Below are 19,853 nucleotides of genomic sequence, written 5' to 3' on the forward strand. Positions count from 1 at the left end.
TGGCCACAAAGTGCTCCCCCAGTGTTACCTCCGTCACCTGTCCTGCCCTATTTGCCAAGAGTAGGTCAAGTTTTGCCCCTTCCCGTGTAGGAAGCGCTACATACTGCTTGAGGAAACTTTTCTGAATGCTCTTAACAAATTCCACCCCAACTAAGCCTTTAACGTTCCGGCAGTCCCAGTCTATGTTAGGAAAATTAAAATCCCCTACTATGACAACCTTATTGCTCCTGCAAGGCACCCCAATCTCCCTGCATGTTCTTGAGCAAGATTACAGACTGGAAATAATCCAAACGATTCATCTTGCAGCAAACCACTGTATATGTCAAAACTAATTAAAGTGAGCCAGTCGGTGGATGAAAAAGAGAAAAATAAATGACAGCAGCTTGCATGTATGTGATATATTTGACGTAGGGAAAGGTCCCATAAAGTATATGTGGAATGAACAGGAGAGTGGAATTAGAGCGAATAGGATAATGACTTGTTTCTGTGTTCCTGCTGCATTGTCACAGCCTTGAGTAATCATGACAAGGTGGAACGAGGCAGTACTCCCATTACACTAGATGGTGCTGTCAGGGAAAGGTCTCAAACTTTTCTCGGAGTGTTTTCTTTTGATTCCATTTTTTCTTGTTGTTGTTTGTCCCAGCCAGCGCTTCCCTGCTGCAGGAGAAGGTGGGTTTCAGTGAGTGAGGGACCCAGCGCTCCCAGTGGAGTGTGGCAGCTACTGCTCCCTGACCGTCTGCGCTGGACACAGTGTTAGCCAGGCTGTTCACACAGGGCAGTCAGAAAAAGACATTCTCAAAAGCACTTTAAAACAATTGTTATCCATTCTGAAACACTGAACATCAGTTTTGTAATTGTCAGGAGTAGATCAATACTTTCCACAGCATTTAAAATGTTATACATACTGTTATACAGTATTAACTATTAATGTTATAATATTTAAACATTGAGTATTTATTAATGATCTTAAAAGGTTTTAGTTTTCCAGTAAGCTGTATAACATTGTTTTTGTTATTCTTATCTTATTTTGTTATGCGAGATTAGTGTTTTACTGTCACTGTGATATCTGTTATCATTCGTTATTACTGTCAATATTTGTCAGTATTAACCATTGCTACTTCTGATACAGTATGAATGCTAGCGTGTTTACTGTACTCTGTATGTGATCTGATTGTTTTAGAAAAATACTACACTGTGTTATGGTGTACAGGATGTAACCAGCAATGTACATTGGTGAGTTTGTTATTGTGGAATACAGGATGTGACCAGCAATGTACGTTACTGTGTTTGTAATTATGGAAACTGAGAATCCTATAGCAAGAAAACCATTCAGTCTGTTATGTCTGTGCTGGCCCTCTGAAAGGGCTAATTAATTCTACACTGAGTTTCCCCATGTAGTTAGTAGTTTGTAGTTAGTGGCTCAGTGGTTAGCACCGCTTCCTCACAGCACTAGGGACCCAGATTCAATTCCAGCCTCGGGTGACTATCTGCGTGGAGTTTGCACATTCTCCCCATGTCTGCAAGGGTTTCCTTCCTCAGTCCAAGGATGTGTAGGCGTTAGGTGGATCAGCCATGCTAAATTGCTGATAGTGTCCTGGGATGTGCAGGCTCGGTGGGTTAGCTGTGGGAAATGCAGGGTTAGGGTAAGGGGGTGGGTCTGGGTGGGATGCTATTCAGAGGATTGGTGTGTGCCTAATGGGCTGCATGGCCTGCTTGCACACTGTAGGGATCTAATGATTCTCATCAAATTTCCTTTTTTGAATGTAACTATGAAATCTCCTTCCACAACCTTTGTAGTTAGCCTGTTGCAGATTTTAATGGCTCATTGTGAGCTACGAAAGGAAACAGTTTCTCCTGGTGTCCTTTCCAAGCACCTTTTGACATCCTGTTAGGTTTACCCCGTCACTTCCCAAAGGGAAACAATCCTGGTTTCTTCAATCTCTCCACATGTCTGAATTTCCACATCCCAGGTACAATCCTGGAGGACCTCTTCTGTACCTGCTTTGAAGCCTTGACATCCTTCCTAAAATGTGGTACCCAGAACTGCACACAGTACTGCAGTGAATTGTGCAAGTTTAATGTGATTTTGGGTTCAATGGCCTTACTTATGTAACAAAATGCCCATATACTTTCCTAACTGCCTTGTTGATTTGCCCTGCCACTTTCAAGTTCTTATGAATATCCCCCCCACTAGCTCCTTGTGTTGCTTTACCCTCTTTAAAATATTTCCGTCATACTGCCCACTCCTTGTTCCTCCCAAAATAACACCCAGCCACAAAAATCTGCTGTGGATGTTAATATATAATGTACATTACAGTATGTATTGTGTAAATATTTACTGTCTATTATGTTTTGTCTTTTGTACCTCCTGTACATTATGTGCACTGTATTATCTGCTTTAGGTCTAACTGTTACAATTAGCTCAGTTGGCTGGACAGCTGGTTTGCGATATAGAATGATGCCAACAGCATGAGTTCAGTTCCCACACTGACTGAGGTCACCACAAAGGTCCTGCCCTCTACCCTCCACTTAGGCTTGGTTGACCCACAGGTTAAACCACCACCAGTCTCTCTCTAATGAGCCTATGGTCCTTTTGTGCTTTGCCTCTTATTTGCTGCATCTTGGCGTGAATGCTGTTCCAGTCTGCATTTGCTGTGGCGTTATCGTACGTGCTGCCTTTTCATGTTTGTGTGTGACTGTACTGACTGTTCTTTATCATTTCTGCACTTATTTTCAAGAGCATCTCTGGAAGATGGAAGCAGAGCAGCGGCCGCCCTCCATCGGGTCTCTGCTCATCCACACTCTCCCTCAAAGCCGCCAAAAATACCTTTGCTACACCCGGCCTGGCCATGAGAAATTCAACTTGTGGTAAGGTCATGACAGACAAGAAAACTATTTCAGGGAAAGAATTGTGAAGGCTGCACTGGGGATGTGCAGGCCTTGTTATAGTCCCATTGTCAGCTCCTCATCTTTGGGCCTGTCTCTGGGAAGTTATTTTTGATTTGATTTATTATTGTCATATATACTTAGGTACAGTGAAAAGTTTTGTTTTGCGTACATTAAGGTAATAGAACAGAGAAGATACAGTATTACGGCTGCAGAGAAGGAGCACAAAGAGCGAGATCAACATTAAATTTAAAAATTGAGAGGCCCACTCAGAAGTCTAATAACAGTGGGAAAGAAGTTGTTCTTCATAGAATCATAGAAACCCTACAGTGTGGAGGCAGGCCATTCGGTCCATTGAGTCCATGCCGACCCTCCAGACCCACCCCCACCCCCATCCTTTCCCTGTAACCCTGCCTTTCCCATGGCTAATCCACTAAGCCTACACATCCCCAGCCACTATGGGCAATTTAGTATTGCCACTCCACCTAACCTCACACCTTTGGACTGGATCTGTTGGTGCCTGTGATTAAGCTTTTGTATCTTCTGCCTGACAGAAACATTTAGAAGAGATTATAACCGGGGTGGAAGGGGTATTTGAATATGTTGGCTGCCTTAAAACAATGTTACAATCCAGTTCTGGAGTCATGTCCTGCTCCGCGTACAACAGTGTGCTACTCACTGCTGGTGCCTCCAAACACCAATTGAATTCAGCACACTGTGTGGTACAACACAGGTAATATCAGGTCAGATTTTAAAGGCATGAAGCATTTGTACAGCACATTTTAAAAAAAAGTTTTAGAAAACAGGTTCATCCCAGAATGCCCTAGTTTCAAAACTCACCTCCCACCCAAAACACCAAAACTTCTAACAATGTTCCGGTGCTTCTGCCTCTAATAACAAAAATAAGCAACAGCTCCAATGCCCTCACTAACTATTACCTCAGAATGTCAGTAGCTATTCACTTCAGAAATCTGAATGACCTGTAACTTCAGTAACTTTAAGTGACAGCAATTAGCAGTGATAGGAAATATATACATTATGCTTTACGTTACACATATTCTAAGTATTGTATAATGACCTGCTTTCAGCACACATTATAATTTCAAAATTTGGAACAACTTGAGAATAGAGTTAAATGGCAAAAAGGATAGAGACAGATTTCTGGACAATATAGGTACATTGGTTGGATTGGCTTAGAATCATGCAGTACAGAAAAGGCCCTTTGGTTCATGGAATCTGTACAGCCAAAGAACATATGACTTCCTACAGTAGTTATACTTCCCATACTTGACCCATAGCCTTGAGTGTTCAAGCTCTCAGATTCAAGTGCTCATCCGAGTAGTTTTTAAAGATTGCGAGATTTCCCCCTTCAATCACCCCCCCAGGCAGTGCACTTCCTCCCCCACCCTCCTCTGGTTGATAACGCTTTCCTTAAGATCTTCTCTAAAACTCTTGCCTTTCACTTTAAAATTTTTCCCCGTTGTAATTGACCCTTAAAGGGGAACAGCTGCTTTTTATTCACCATATCCATGACCCTCATAATCTTTTATACCTCCATCAACCCTCTCTGCTCTGAAGAAAAGAACCTGAACTTATCCTGCCTCTCTTCCTCGCTGAAATACTCCATCCCAGCCAGTCTCATTTTCACCCCCCTCCAGTGCAATCATGTCCTTCCTAGAGTGTAGTGACCACAACTGCACAAATTGGCTCAACCTGTATAGCTCCAAAATGACCTCCCTGCTGTTATAATCTATGTCACAACTGACAAAGGCAAGTGTCCCGTATGCCTTTTTAACCACCTCACCAACCTATCCTGTCACCTACAACAGGGATCTGTGGACAAGCATCCCAAGATCCTTCTGTTCCTCCATAGCTTCCTAGTCTCCTGCTATTCACTGAGTAATTTCTTGTCTTGTTCCTTCTTCCAAAGTGCAGAGATACAGTGAAGGATGAAATGATTCATTTTGACAGAGACAGAAAGGAGAGGGAACCTAAGTCAGTGGCACAATACTGAGGTAGCACTTTAACTGAGCAGAGACCCTATGAATATGTAAGTCTTTGATGATGACAGGTCAAATATATTCTGTTTAAAAGGATATGGCTTTATTACAAGAAGAGCCGACTCCTGGTTAGCCTCCAGCTTTTTTTTTTATTGATACGTTTGTGGGATGTGGACATTGCTGGCTGGGCCAGCGTTTATTGCCTGTCCCTAGTGGCCCTTGAGAAGGTGGAGGTGAGCTGCCTTCTTGAACCGCTGCAGTCCACCTGCTGTGGGTTGACCCACAATGCCATTAGGGAGGGAATTCCAGGATTTTGACCCAGCGACAATGAAGGAACGGTGATATGTTTCCAAGCTGGAGAATTGTGACCAATTCTGGGCACCACAAATGAGGAAAGATGTCCCAAGGCCTCAGAGACCGTGAAGAGGAGACTTCCCAGGGCATACCCAGCGTTGAAAGACGTTAACATCAGTCACATTAAATAATCAGAAAAGCTGGGATTGTTCTCCTCAGAACATAGAAGGTTATGGGGATAGAAATGTTCAAACTAATGTTTGGGTTTTGCTGAATAAGTCAGCGAAAGTAGTTTTCAGTAATACTAGGATTGACAACCAAAGAACACAGACCTAAGCGAACTGGCAAAAGAATCAGAAGTGAAATGCAGAAAGCAATATTTGAAAGGGATGGTGAAAGCAGATTAAATAGTAATTTTCAAAAAGATAATACATTAAAAGAAAATATTTACAGGACTGTGTTTACAGGTAGATAAAAACAATGACTGATTAGATTCCCGACAGCGTGGAAACAGGCCCTTTGGCCCAACAAATCCACACCAACCCTCTAAAGAGTAATCCACCCAGACCGGTTTCTGTCTGACTTAATGCAACTAACACTACGGGCAATTTAGCATAGCCAATTCACCTGACCTGCACATCTTTAGATTGTGGGAGGAAACCCATGCAGACACGGGGAGAATGTACAAACTCCACACAGACAGTTGCCCGAGGCTGGAATCAAACTTGGGTCCCTGGCGCTGTGAGGCAATAGTGCTAACCACTGACCCACCGTCCTGTTCTTTTAAAGATGCTGGAAACCAGATTCTGGATTAGTGGTGCTGGAAAAGCACAGCAGTTCAGGCAGCATCCGTTGCAGGAGAGAGAAACTAAATGGATAACACTTTGAAAGAGCTAGCATAATTCATTGGTAAAATGGCCTCCCTCCCGTAATGCAACAGCAGCTCCCACAGTAACTCACTCATTACTAATGTAAAAAATAATTCTGAAATGGAGTAATGTAGAAATGAAATTCTGTAATGCCGATTTTAATTTTCAAACCTCTGGACTCTGTGCAGGAAATTCAGACTACCTTTTCTATATCTGGACACCTGGTAATATTATTAGTTTAATGAATTTAATAATTTGCAGGTAACATTTTTAAAAAAATGATATTGCCAAATCCAAGGTCTTCACAAGAACACTCCTGTAGCTTTCCCAGATTTTAAGGAACACAGACTTGCAGTATTCTCTCAACCTAGATATTTGAGGGTGTTGATTTAGCACTGCATGCTGGGGGCTAACCACAAGAGAGCAGCAGTGACTTTCTTTGTGCTGTTCTGTGTCAGAAAGGGCCTGCAAATAATTGTACATGAGCCACCTGCGAAGATTTGGCATTGTTTCAGAACCCTGTGCAAACATCAGTATGTTTACGATGACTATTTAAGGAGCTTAATGCATGATCATGGGGGCTCTGTAAATTTGACATACTTTCAAGAGTTTTACCATGTTCAGAACCCATCTGTGAAGATTGACACACTTTCTAAAATCCCCACTGCCCTGTAAGGTATTGACAGTTCAGGGCTTTCTACAAACATTGACACATTGTCTGCAAGCACTGGCCTAGTTTGAACAACTCTCACTAAAACTTCCAACTGTGATCCAAACGTAAGCACCGTTATTACCGCAGATCTAAGAGTATCGGGGAAAGAAAAAGTTAAAATTTCAGACCTTTCTGATATGTGACTTGGAGGTGCCGGTGTTGGACTAGGGTGGACAAAGTTTAAAAAATCACACAACACCAGGTTATAGTCGAACAGGTTTATTTGGAAGCACTAGCTTTTGGAGCGCCGCTCCTTCATCAGGTGGTCACAAAGCTAGTGTGCTTCCAAATAAACCTGTTCGACTATAACCTGGTGTTGTGTGATTTTTAACCTTTCTGATACACGGGTTTTTTCCTTTCCTTTCTCTGCTTTATATCTTAATTAACTTTTTATTATTTTACCATGTGCTTGATTTAGCTTTGCTTGACCCTCCTCCTCCTTTCTTTGTTTATTTCTCAACTCTGAAGCTACATTGCTATTATTCCCTAATGCCCCCTGAATCACTCCTTTCCTTGTCTTGCGATTATCAGCTTGCAATTCAAGTCAATTTCAGTGCCAGAAAAGTTTGGGCTGACATGAACTCGAGTTAACTGTGAACATTGTGAGATACCCTGTTGCAAGGAATTCTGGCCCAAGTTATTATTTTTCTGTGTGCAGTGGCTAACATTGTGAAAATCATAAAATAACTACTTTTATGTCTGTGTCTGCAACAACAATATACTGAGTCATAGATTATACAGCACAGAAACAGACCGTTTGGTTCCACCCGTCCACGCCAAACATAATTCCACATTAAGCTAGTCCCACCTGCCTGCGCTTGGCCCATATCTTTCCAAATATTTCTAATTCATGTACTTATCTAAGTATCTTTTAAATGTTTTAACTGTATTCACATCTACCACTTCCTCTGGAGGTTCATTCCACATACGAATCACACTGTGTCAAACAAAATTGCCCTTTTTGTTTTACATCTTTCTCCTCTCACCTTAAAAATATGCCCCCTAGTCTTGAAATCCCCCACCCTAAGGAAGAGGCACCTGCCATTCACCTTACCTATGCCCCTTTTGTATAAACCTCTTTAAGGCCACCTCTCAACCTTTCACACATCAATGTAAAAAGTACCAGCCTATCCAGCCTCTCCTCATGATCCAAATGCTCTGTTCCTGGCAACGTCCTGGTAAATCTCTTCTGAACCCTCTCAAGCTTAATAATCTTCCTATAACAGGACAACCAAAGCTGACACAGTACTCCAGAAAAGGCCTCACCAATATCCTATAAAACCTCAACATAGCAACAAAAATAATAGAAAAATATCTTGATCTTATTTCAGTAGAGTTATGAAATCTTGATGGTAAAAACAATGACTGCAGATGCTGGAAACCAGATTCTGGATCAGTGGTGCTGGAAGAGCACAGCAGTTCAGGCAGCATCCAAGGAGCAGCAATGCTGCTCGTCGGATGCTGCCTGAATTGCTGTGCTCTTCCAGCACCACTGATCCAGATTATGAAATCTTGATGTCCGCTTGTCCAGAAGAAGGAGCTATCTGTTCAAATATTGGCATGAGCGCAGTGTTGCAGGGGAGCCCAGACCTGAATAATCTATTTATTCTCAGATCTGGATTCTAACTGAAAAGCTACAGTGCTACCAATTAATCTAAGCATCATTGGGCTCAGGCACACTTTCTTTGGATCTCCAGAGTTGTCAGGAGAACCTATTACTCTGAGCTGCTTACTGAATGGTCTCCCTCAGTTGAAAGGGCTCCTCTGTGCTAAGAACACAAGGAATAGGAGTAACGGTAGACCATTCGGCCCATCAAGCCTGCTCCATCATTCGGTATGTTTGTGAATCATCTTGGGCTTCAACTCCATTTTTCTACCCACTCCCTAGATCCCTCAGTACCCTGAGGGACACCAAACCTCTGTCTGTCTTGGCCTTAAATATTTCCAACACTGGAGTGAAAGGACCCTCTGGGCTGGGAATTCCAATGATTTACAACACTTTGTGTCAAGGAATTTATTCTGATCTCACTTCTAAATAATCGGTTTCCTGTCGTGCGACTGTGTCCCTGGTATTTCCTGACCAATGGGAACAATCACTACCTTATCAAGCCAGAATCTTGTACGAGTCAGTGAGATCCCTTATCGTTATTTCAACTCCAGAGAATATCAGCCCAGCTGACTCGATCTGTCATCATTGACTGACCCTTCATTCGAGGGACAATGATGTGAACCCTCACTGTGTCACCCCCATTCCCTTTTGTATGGAGACCAGATCTGATCGCAGAATTCCAAATGGGGTCTCAACCATGAAGCAAAACGTCTTTGTCATTTTGCAGTGAACACCAACGTGCCACTATCTCTCCAAACATGCTGTACCTGGAAACGAATTTTCTGCATTCCTTGTACAAATACACAAATCTGACTGAATATAAAGGCCTTTTTGAAATATATTCTATTTCTGCCTCCTTACAAACAAACTTGTTTTCATCTATTAAGATCCAGCAGGGTTTTCTGAGACTAAATGGAATTACGGAGTAGTTCATTGTTATATGATAATTCAAGGATAAGGTGAGGAAAACTGCACAGGGTGTACGGGGAGGGAGTTTTGTGAAGAGTACACATTGCAATGAAACACTGACGAGAAAGGTATATGACCGGACTGTGTCTTCCTGTGTTTGATAAACTGAGCTAATCCTCTTGTTTCATTCTTGCATGTGTGACTCTATGAGAGAAAGTACTGATGGCAACTATCTCCATTTCCTTCGCAGTGTTACAAATGTTGTGGATGTTTGGAGCACAGGTTTCAGTCCACAAAAACTAGAGGAACATGTGAGTACCAGGGCTGTTAATTTTGTTTTAATAGTGTGTTGTCCTGCTGTTTACAGCTGGTCATATGTCTTTTGCAATGAAAAATCTTGCATAAGTACCTATTTACAAACCTTATTTTCTCTTGTCAATATTTTGGAGCGTGTTTTTACACTGACATTTCCTTTTTTAAACGTGTTCTGTTAATTGTCAGTGTAGTACCAGGTCATGAACACCAGGTGGCCTTATCAAGCAGGCATCTGAAGTTTTATTTTTATTTCCTAATCGCCCTGTTCCGAGTTGCTAGTCCACACCTCTGGAGCAGCTGGGACTTGAACACAGCCTGCTGGGCCAATGATAGGGACTTTTACCACTGTATCACAAGGTTCTCCACTGAGACCTGCATGTTCTGTAATTGGCATGTTTCGCTTCCTCTAACTCTTCTCTTGCCAGATTTTACTCCTCATACTTTGCTGATAACATGCCAATTGCTAGTAAAAGCAGTAACCTACTATCATCAATGCTGTCAGGTATTAAGAACAAGTGAGGAGAGTCTCAATTCATCACCAAGACAGTTTGCTGTCTCTCTGAGAGACAGATTCTGTTGACTTAGCATTGATCCTGTGATCGGGGATTTAGTGTCACAGAGATGCACAGCACAGAGACAGACCCTCTGGTCCACTTCATCCACACCAACCAGATACCATAAATTAATGTTGTTCCGTTTGCCAGCATTTGGACCATATCCCACTAAACCTGACAGATTCTGTTGTGGATTGTTGCTGTCATGGTCATGAAACTTTGGAATCTTCTTCCTAACTGGACTTATTCGCCCCTGTTCTCTGCTTGGTGACTCTCCATGGTAACATGGTAGGGTTTGAGAACCTCCATTGTGGGCTGTTTAATGTTTCATAGTGGTAGAAGCAGACGTAGGTCATTTGGCCAGTCGAGCCTGCTCTGCCATTCATTAAGATCATGGCTGATCTATCTGGTGTATGTGGAGGAATGTTGACACTCTTAGAATCCCTACAGTGTGGGAGCAGGCCATTCGGCACATCGAGTCCACACTGACCCTCCAAAGAGCATCCCAATCCCACCCACCCTATCCCTGTAACCTTGCATTTCCCACGGCTGATCCACCTTGCCTGCATATCCCTGGACACCACAGTGCAATTTAAGCATGGCCAGTCCACCTAACCAGCACATCTTTGGACTGTGGGAGGAAACCGGAGCACCCGGAGGAAACCCACACAGACATGAGGAGAATGTGCAAGCACGATGCTGTATACTTTTGCTTTAGCCTGATATATTTTCCTCTCCATTCGCTGTCTGCTGTTGTTTTGCCTGCCCCAAAGACTTCTCTCAGCAGGAATGGGGGTATGAGGTGCATGTGCTGACTGCAGTCCTCCTCCCACATCCCTGCGCTGACTGATGTTCGGGAGTTTGACTGCTTTCCCACGTTCCTCTTCCCAGTTCAATCTGGCTTCACGCCCTGCTGCAAGATTCATCAGCGTTCCTCTTCACTGTCATCAAGCTCAATTCTGGACAGTATTCACTTTCTTTTTTCCCTTTCAGAAATCCACACATGGCGTGAAAAGCTGCGAAGAATACAACTCCAGGACCAGGTTTGTAACCATCAGTCCATGGGGGAGAGGGAGAGTTGATGAAGATATAAGAAAATAGGATCAGGAGTAGGTCTGTCAGCCCATTGACCCTGCCCTCCCATTCAGTTGGCTCATGGCTAATCTGTACCTGAACTCTTTTTTGCTATTCTCAGCTCTGTATCTCTTGACACACTGATCTAACACAAATCCTTCATTCTCAGTCCTCACAGTTCCAGGAAATACAAGCTTTTGAGAGAGAGAGAGAGAGAGTTTCAGATTTCTACTCATCGTTTTGTGAAGAATTGCTTCTGGAATTTGCTCCTGAATGGCTCGCTGTAATTTACCAGCTCTGCTCTGCATTTTTGATTTCCCTCCAGTACAGAAAGCAGTCTCTCAACAACAAGGAGGTGGTACAATTGCATGGAGGTTAGCACTGCTGCCTCATAGCGCCAGGGGCCTGGGTTCGATTCCACCCTCGAGTGACTGTCTGTATGGAGTTTGCACATTCTCCCCGTGTCTGCGTGGGTTCCTCTGGGTGCTCCAGTTTCCTTCTACGGTTCAAAGATGTACAGGTTAAGTGAATTGGCCATGCTTAATAGTCAATAGTGGCCAGGGATGTGGCAGGCTAGGTGGATTAGCTGTGGGAAATGCAGGGTTATAGAGATAGGTGCTGACTCAATGGGCTGAACTGCCTCTTTCTGCACTGTAATGATTCCATAACTATCCTTTTAACATTCTGACACTTCAATCAAATCACCGGAGTATCCTGTGGCCTGTCCTGAAGCTTGCCTATAATGGGTGTTCACTCACCAGCAATGGCTGTTGATGCCAGGCAGACTGTCCTGGCAAACATTTTACCGAATGGGAAAACGGAGAGGAGACAAGGTTGCCATGCAACTGTGCCCATCAGGTCTGAAGCAACGTTACCCATAAAGCTGGCATGGAGAATTCTGGTGTGCCCCATGTTGTAGGATTCACTGAATTCTGGTGTGCTCCTGTGTCTCTACCACACTGCATCTGGGAGATGATGGACCAAGGTCACAAGAGGGGCGAGAGAAAATATATCGATTGACTTGCGTTGATATAGTGTACTTCATTACTTCGGGATGCCCCAACACATTTCACAGTCCATAAAGTGCTTTTGAAGTGTAGCTCCTATAGCAGGAAATACGGCATCCAGTTTGTACACAACAAGCTCCCATGATCAGCAATGTGGATAATCTACTTACTTGGTGCTGATTGAGAGATATTAGGCTAAGATGCTTAGGAGGAAATCCACTGCCATTCTGGAAATAACTCTATGTGATTGTTTGTACCCAAAGTTTGAATAAAAGCAAAATACTGCAGAAAGCTCAGAGAATTACTGGAGAAACTCAATAAGGCTAGCAGCATCTGTGGACAGAGGGACAGAATTAACTGTGGGCTTTGGTTGCCTGCCTACCCTGAAAGATGTAACCTCTGAAGTATAGCCCTCCCTCAGTACTGCCTCATCGGCTTTGATTATACACTCATGTTTCTGGAGCCTTAAATCCGTGTCCTCCTGGGTCTGAGGTGAGAGTTCTACCAGCTGGGCTCTGCTAGCATCTAAACAGCTGGGATTCCATGCCAACTGCTGTCGGCCATTTGGTTAGCCACAAACCACATGCAGGGTTGCTGGTGCTCGGCTGTACAAAGTGACAAGGCAGAGGAGAATGAGCAGACAAGGAATTAAAAATGAAGAGGAGCAAGCCATTAGAGATGTGGAAACAAGCCACGGATGCACTGTGAAACTCAGAAAACCGCTTTGTAAAACAGAGAGCTTTTCCTGTCTGCTGGTGAGGTAGAATCAATGAGCAGTAGTCACACTGCAGACTGAGGTATTTACTTGAACAATACAGAATTGACAGCGTCTCGATGCCTGCAGAGGGATGTGAAACGTATGTGACCCGACCTGTTAAGACTGGATATGCTGGGACTTCTTTCACTGGCATGTAGGAGGTTGAGGAGTGACCTTATAGAGGTTTATAAAATCATGAAGGGCATGTATAAAGTGAATACCCTTTTCCCTCGGGTAGGAGATTTCAAGACTAGGGGGCATATTTTTTAAGGTGAGAGGAGAAAGATTTAAAAATGAAGGACAATTTTGTTTTGCATTGAGTGTGGTTCATGTCTGGAATGAACTTTCAGAGAAAGTGCTAGATGTGGTACAATGTTTAAAAGACATTTGGATAAGTGCATGAATAAGGAATGTTTGGAGGGATATGGGTCAAGAGCAGGCAGGTGGGACTGGTTTAGTTTGGGATTATGGTTGGGGTAGACAGGTTGAACCGAAGGGTCTGTTTCTGTTCTGTATGACTCTGAGACACTGATTCTTATTAACCTGCTGGGTGGTTTTCCCTCTTACTTTGGCCCCTCCTCTCAACAACCCCATGTTGGGTTACAGGTAGGGATGGGCGAGGTGTTGGGGTGTGCACCAAAGCCTAATATATAGGGTGTCCACTGTGCCAAGATAGGGAGTCAGCTGTGCTCACATCAGGAGCAGCCTGGCCTAAGAGCGGAAGTGGGGCCTACGATTTCTATCAAGATTAGAGTGGTGCTGGAAAAGCACAGCAGGTCAGGCAGCATCCGAGGAGCAGGAGTGTCGATTTTCCTACTCCTCGGATGTTGCCTGACATGCTGTGCTTTTCCAGCACCACTCTAATCTTGACTCTGATTTCCAGCATCTGCAGTCCTCACTTTTGCCCACGATTTCTTTTCAAGCCCCTGGTTACATCTGCATGATCCCAGACACAGTGCAGGTCCTCCCAGGGGCTCCAACTCCCACTATGGTAGCTCAGTGAGTGCTGACAAACCCACTGACTGGAAAGGCTTCAAAACCAGTAGACAACTTGGCCCTGTCCTGTGAACAACCATACGTTCAGCTGGATTGTGATCAGGAGTGGGAACTTGTGCTGGATTCTATCTTCTTCATTGAGAGAAACCACACTTCATGCCAATAGCCCAATTGCTATCCCCATTGCAGCTCTCACAGCAGTTAATCGAATCATTCCTGATATCCAGCAGGAATGGGAAGGGAACCGTGGAGATGCGAGTTCTTTAGTCCTGCTCAGCTAGGCTGCTAAATGGTGTCTGTTGAGAAACCACGTGAAAAGATACAGATGGTACTCCTCTACATCAACTACATACTCTGCTGTCAGAAGTTAATGGTAGGGACCATATTGCTACCATTCCAATTTGGATAGCATTGGAATCTACAATTAAAGAAGTCGTAGCAATCCATGTAGTAAAGAATCACACGATTGGAACAAGGCAACATTAATGAAAGGGAAATCTAGCCCAACAAATGTAGCAGTTGATTGAGGATGTAAGAAGAGAGTAGATAAAGGGAGACATGTAGATGTAAGGAATACGAATTTCCAAAGGACATTTGGTAAGAGGCCACTCTAAACTGTCAGTACACAGCATAAGTGTTCGTGGAGTTGGGGCTAATACGTTACCGTGGACAGTGGATTGGTTCATAGGAGGCAGAGGTTAGAGTTTGGGATAAATGGGCCCTTCAAGTTTGTGATTGGAGTTTCTCAGCCATTTACAAAATGACTTAAACAAAGAGGCAGGAAATACTATATCTTAAGTTTGTTAATGAAACAAAGCTTGTTTAGTATGCAAACTGTGAGGAGAACACAAAGGATGGACAGAGGTGATGTTTAAATGTGTGGGCTTCAGGGTGGAGTACAATGTGGTTGGGGGGGCGGGATGTTGTGAATCAATGTTACAGCTAACATTCACTGCCTCTTCCACAGGGATGCTTTCGAGAAGGGCGCTATCAGCCTCACGGTTCTTGACAACATCGCCATACTGAAACTGAGCCAAGATGACCAGGGGCTAACCTTTGACCTCTACAAGCTGTCCCTTTCTGAGGCTAAGGCAGAGATCCAGTCAGTCATGTTTCACCTGGTGGATCAAGTACATCATTTACAAGACCAACTCAAAGGTGCACAGGGCATTACTGATGGGGACAGAAAAGGGACAAGTATCTGAAAAAGCTCCCAAAAAAACTTTCTTTTTTTAGGGGTTGCAGACATTGTTCATTTGGCCAGTAGCAAAGTCTTAGCACAACACAACCTTTTAAAAAGATGTTAGCTTTGTTTAAAAAAAAATTGCTCGCGGGTTATGCTCAATCTGCCTATAACTCTGTAAACTAGCTGGCTGCCAATTGCTTGTCTGCCAATTTGATCTAAAATTGCTTGTTATTCATTTTTAATTCTCCTTCCCCTCCTGTTGCACTGACCAGCTAATGATCCATTTATTCCTCTTTATTTATTCCTCAAGCAGTTGTCCTACTCCCTGGTCCTTACCATTAACTTCTGGTAGCAGCATATGTAGTTGATGTAGAGGACTCCTTGTGGACTCTCAACAGGCACAATTTAGCAGTCTAGCAAGCAGGACTGAAGAACTCGCATCTCTACAGCTCCTTTCCCATTCTTAAGGCATCCTGCAGTACTTTCCAACCAATATCATAGAATCCCTACAATGTGGAAACAGGCTATCTGACCCAACAAGTCCACACCAACCCTCCAAAGAGCAACTCACCCAGATCTACTCCCCTACCCTATTACTGTACATTTACCCCTGATTAATGCACCTAACCTACACATCCCTGAACACTATGGGCAATTTAGCATGGCCAGTTCACCCAACCTACGTATGTATCTTTGGGAGGAATCCGGAGCACCCAGAGGAAACCCACGCAGACATGGGGAGAATGTATAAACTTCACACAGACAGCCGCTTGAGGCAAGATCAGAGGTCTCGGGCTCTGTGAGGCAAGAGTGCTAACCACTGAGCCACCGTGCTGCTAAATATGTTCGGGATATGATAACAGGATACTCAGAAGTTCATTTCGGCAGAGTCAACATGGCTTAATGAAAGGGAAATTGACTTTGACAAATTTATCAGAGTTTTGCTTTAGACACAGCTAGCAGAATAGATAAAGGGGAGCCAGTATACAGTGTACTTAGATCTCGCATTCAGCAAGGTACAAAATAAATGGTTTTATATAAAATGAGGGCTCCTGGAATTGGGAGTAAAATATTAGTAAACTTTAGTTAATGGGCATAAAACAGAGGAATAAATGGATCATTTTTGAGTTTACAAACATTAACTAGAGAGATGCCACAAGGATCAGTACTAGAGCCTCAGCAATTTGCAACATGTGTATTAATGAATTAGACAAAGAGACCAGCGTACAAGATAATTGGCAATGTTGCAACTTACAGTTTTCCTTTATATTTCTGTACATTTAAGGGCTGATTTTCCATAGTAAGGAGAGTTGGTTCAGAAAGGGAGAAAACAGACTGGTCTTTGACTTGAACTATGAAATACAAATAAGCAGTGTTAGAAGACAGACTGACTCCCACATCAATAAGTGGATGACCAGCTACAGAACAATAATGACCAACTAGATAATCTGTTTAAGTTTCTGGTTATTGGATAAACAATGTGTAGGACACTGAGCGAACTACTCTGCTTTTCTTGAAAATAGTTTTTTTCTGACATTGTTTATGTCAACCTGGGAGGGGGTAACTCCATTTGAAGTCTCATCCCAAAGACATTAGCTTCAACGGTGCAGCACATTCCCTTTGGATACATGGTTACAAGGAGACCAAGGCTGGGAACTGAGTATTCCAGGGTTTGCAGCATTTCCTCAAGATAGACTGAATGGAAAAGGAAGAAAAGTATTCCTGATAGTAAACGATAACATAACAACAATAGTTTTTTTGTTTGATTTTAGCTCAGAATTGAATTGCACAAAGTAAAAATACGAAACTTAAAAAAAGCAAGGCTAATTACATGAGTATGAAGGAAGCAAAGGCTAAAATGATTGAATAAATGGTATGGTAATAAACAGTGGGAAACACTTAATTAAATGATTCAAAACATTCAACAAAAATACATTCTATTAAAAAAAGTTCAGTGAGGAGACTCCATCTGTGACATACGAGAGAAATTAAAGATATTAGATTCAAATAGCAGTAAACTCAACAATTAGAGAGATCTAGAAGGCAATAAAGAAGAGCAACTGAAGAGTTGGCTAATAAGGGAAATATTGAAAACAAGAATCAATTACCCAATGATATAAAAATGAATTGTACAAGCTTTTACAAGTGAGCAGAAAGGAAGAGAGTGCTAAAGTAAACATTGATTTCTTTGAAGCAGAGACATGAAAAATTACCGTGGAGTTGAAGAAATGGTAGAGATGTTAAACAAATAGTTTGCGTCTGTCTCCATTATCGATGATACAAGTTAGATGCTAGAAATAGAGGGTATCCAAGGAGCAAATTAAAGTGCAGAACTTAATTCACAGGGAAAATGTGCTGGAGCAATTGAAGGGACTAAAATGTAATCAATCCCTAGGAGCTTACATCTGAGCATTCTAAAAGAAGTAGCCGCAGAGATTGGGTTATACTGGATACGATTTTCTAAAGCTCCCTCGATCTTAGAGCAGTTGGAAGTTAGCAAACGGATCACTGCTCATTAAGGAGGGGAGATTAAAAGCAGGAGATCTACGTTGGTCATCAGAACAAAAACCGAAAGAACTGCAGAAGCTGTAAATCAGAAACAAAAACAGAAAAGCTCAGCAGGTCTGTGAAGAAAAATCAGAGTTAACGTTCAGGGTCAGCGGACCTGAAACATTAAATTTGATTTCTCTCCACAGATGCTGCCAGACCTGCTGAGCTCTTCCAGCAACTTCTGTTTGCGTTATTGGTCATCAGAAAATTGCAAAAATCTACAGCTGATGAAAGTTTTAACCAAGTAGTTAGAACCTCATAGCGTAATCAGATAGAATTGACATGGTTTTGTGAAAGAGGAGCTGTTTTTGGCAAGAAGGCTGAAAGGTGATTTGATAGAAACATACAAGGGCATTTCGGCAAGTGAGGGAATCTGAAGTTTGGCATCATAACCTCAGACTAATGGGATAATCATTTAGGACTCACTTAGAGCGGTAGATGTTGTTTACATGGACTTTAGTAAAGCCTTTGATAAGGTTCCACATGGTGGACATTGAGTGAAGTTACATCATAGGGGATTCAGAGTGAGTTTGCCAATGGATACAAAATTGACTTGATATTGGAGGCAGAGGGTAGTGGTGGAGGGTTGTTTTTCAGATTGGAAGCCTGCGACCAGGGATCGGTACTGGGCCCACTGTTATTTGTCATTATAATTTGGACAAGAATTTAGGAGGTGTTGGTAAGTTTGCAGTTGACACCAAAATTGGTGTTAGAGTGGACAGCAAGGAAGGTTATCTAAGATTACAAAGAGATGTTGATCAATTGGGTCAGTGGACTGAGAAGTGGCAAATGGAGTTTAATTTTGATAAATGCGAGGTATTGCATTTTGGTAAAGCAAACAAATGCATGACATATACAATTAATGGTTGGATCCTGGATAGTGCAATACAGAGAGACCTAGGGGTTCAGGTACATAATTCTCTGAAATTTACATCACAGGTAGACAGGGTGGTTGATAAGGCATTTAGCACACTTGCCTTCATTGCTCAGACCTTTGTGTACAGGGGCTGGACATCAGGTTGAGGTTGTACAGGACGTTAGTGAGGCCTCTTCTGGAGCACTGTGTCCTGTTCTGGTTGCCCTGTTATAGGAAACGTATTATTAAATTGGAGAGGTTTCAGAAAAGATTTAAGAGGATATTGCTGGGAATGGAGGGTTTAAGTTATAAGGAGAGGCTGGATAGGCTGGGACCTGTCTCACTGGAGCATAGGAAGTTGCGGGGTGACCTTCCAGAGGTTTATCAAACCATGAGGGGCATAGATAGGCATATTTTCTCTAAGGTGGGAGAGTTCAAAACTAGAGGGCATATTTTTAAGTTGAGAGGAAAAAGATTAAAAAAGGACATGAGGGGCAACATGTAAGTGGAATGAACCGCCAGAGGACATAGTGGATGCAGGTACAGTTTTAACATTTAAAAGACATTTGGCTGGTTTGAGCAAATCAGAACGGTGAGACAATGATATTAATGATTATTGGGTGAGTCGTCTCCCTGACGAATAATGCCCTGATACATGTGTAAGAATATAACTCATCTTTCTCCCCACAGCCTCGGAGGAAAGTAACATTTTAAAACTTGATAAGACAATGGAGAGGACACAGAGGATGTTTCTAGCAGGTAAGACCAGTCATGAAGCTTTGATCTTTACAGGTGTTAAAAGTTTTTTTGTGGCTCCTGCACTTTCCCTCAGGACCCATCTCTGCACAATCAGAGCATTCAGTATTTCAGTGCAGTGGAAAGGGAATCTGACAAAGAGATCATCAAAACGGAACATTTTTACAACTTCTTTCACAGGATATAAGCTAGCTAGGTCATTTGTTGCTCATCTCTAACTGCCTTTATAGTGCTAGTTATCTTCTTTCTCAAAACCCCTGTAAGTCTACGTGGTATAGGTTCTCCCATAGTAGTGTTAGGAAGGCGCTTCCAGGATTTTGAAGGAAATGATATTGTTCCATTTGACTGAAAGTACAGATTCGCATAAAAAGATTACCTCTATTAATATTGCTGGGTAGATTGAGAAAATCGGGCCTGATTGACAGTTTTATGATGGTACGATAACAATTTTTTTTCTGTGATCACTTTTGGCAGTAGTTCATTATTTACTTGCACAAGATATAGAGGTGTCAAGCACTTCATC

General features: G+C 42.7%; 1 protein-coding gene across 4 annotated transcripts in view; it reads left to right on the forward strand.

The window, feature by feature from the left end:
- Window positions 1–650: 650 nt before the first annotated feature.
- The window catches only part of paxx (PAXX non-homologous end joining factor), a 32,955-nt gene continuing 13,752 nt past the window's right edge, over window positions 651–19,853 (forward strand). The window contains exons 1-6 of one of the 4 annotated variants that reach the window (XM_087998530.1): window positions 651–669; window positions 2,739–2,868; window positions 9,530–9,590; window positions 11,142–11,191; window positions 14,950–15,140; window positions 19,265–19,333. In XM_087998530.1, the coding sequence (XP_087854656.1) occupies window positions 2,753–2,868; window positions 9,530–9,590; window positions 11,142–11,191; window positions 14,950–15,140; window positions 19,265–19,333 (487 nt within the window). In that variant the 5' untranslated portion in view covers window positions 651–669; window positions 2,739–2,752. Of the gene's footprint in view, window positions 670–734; window positions 988–1,037; window positions 1,234–1,718; window positions 2,869–9,529; window positions 9,591–11,141; window positions 11,192–14,949; window positions 15,141–19,264; window positions 19,334–19,853 lie in introns of those variants that run through there. The other 3 variants (XM_043719921.2, XM_043719920.2, XM_043719919.2) reach the window with 3 other exon arrangements.

The sequence above is a fragment of the Chiloscyllium plagiosum genome, unplaced genomic scaffold, assembly GCF_037043375.1.
Source record: "Chiloscyllium plagiosum isolate Xiang-an unplaced genomic scaffold, Cpla_swu_hap1 HiC_scaffold_21, whole genome shotgun sequence".
Lineage (NCBI taxonomy): Eukaryota > Metazoa > Chordata > Chondrichthyes > Orectolobiformes > Hemiscylliidae > Chiloscyllium > Chiloscyllium plagiosum.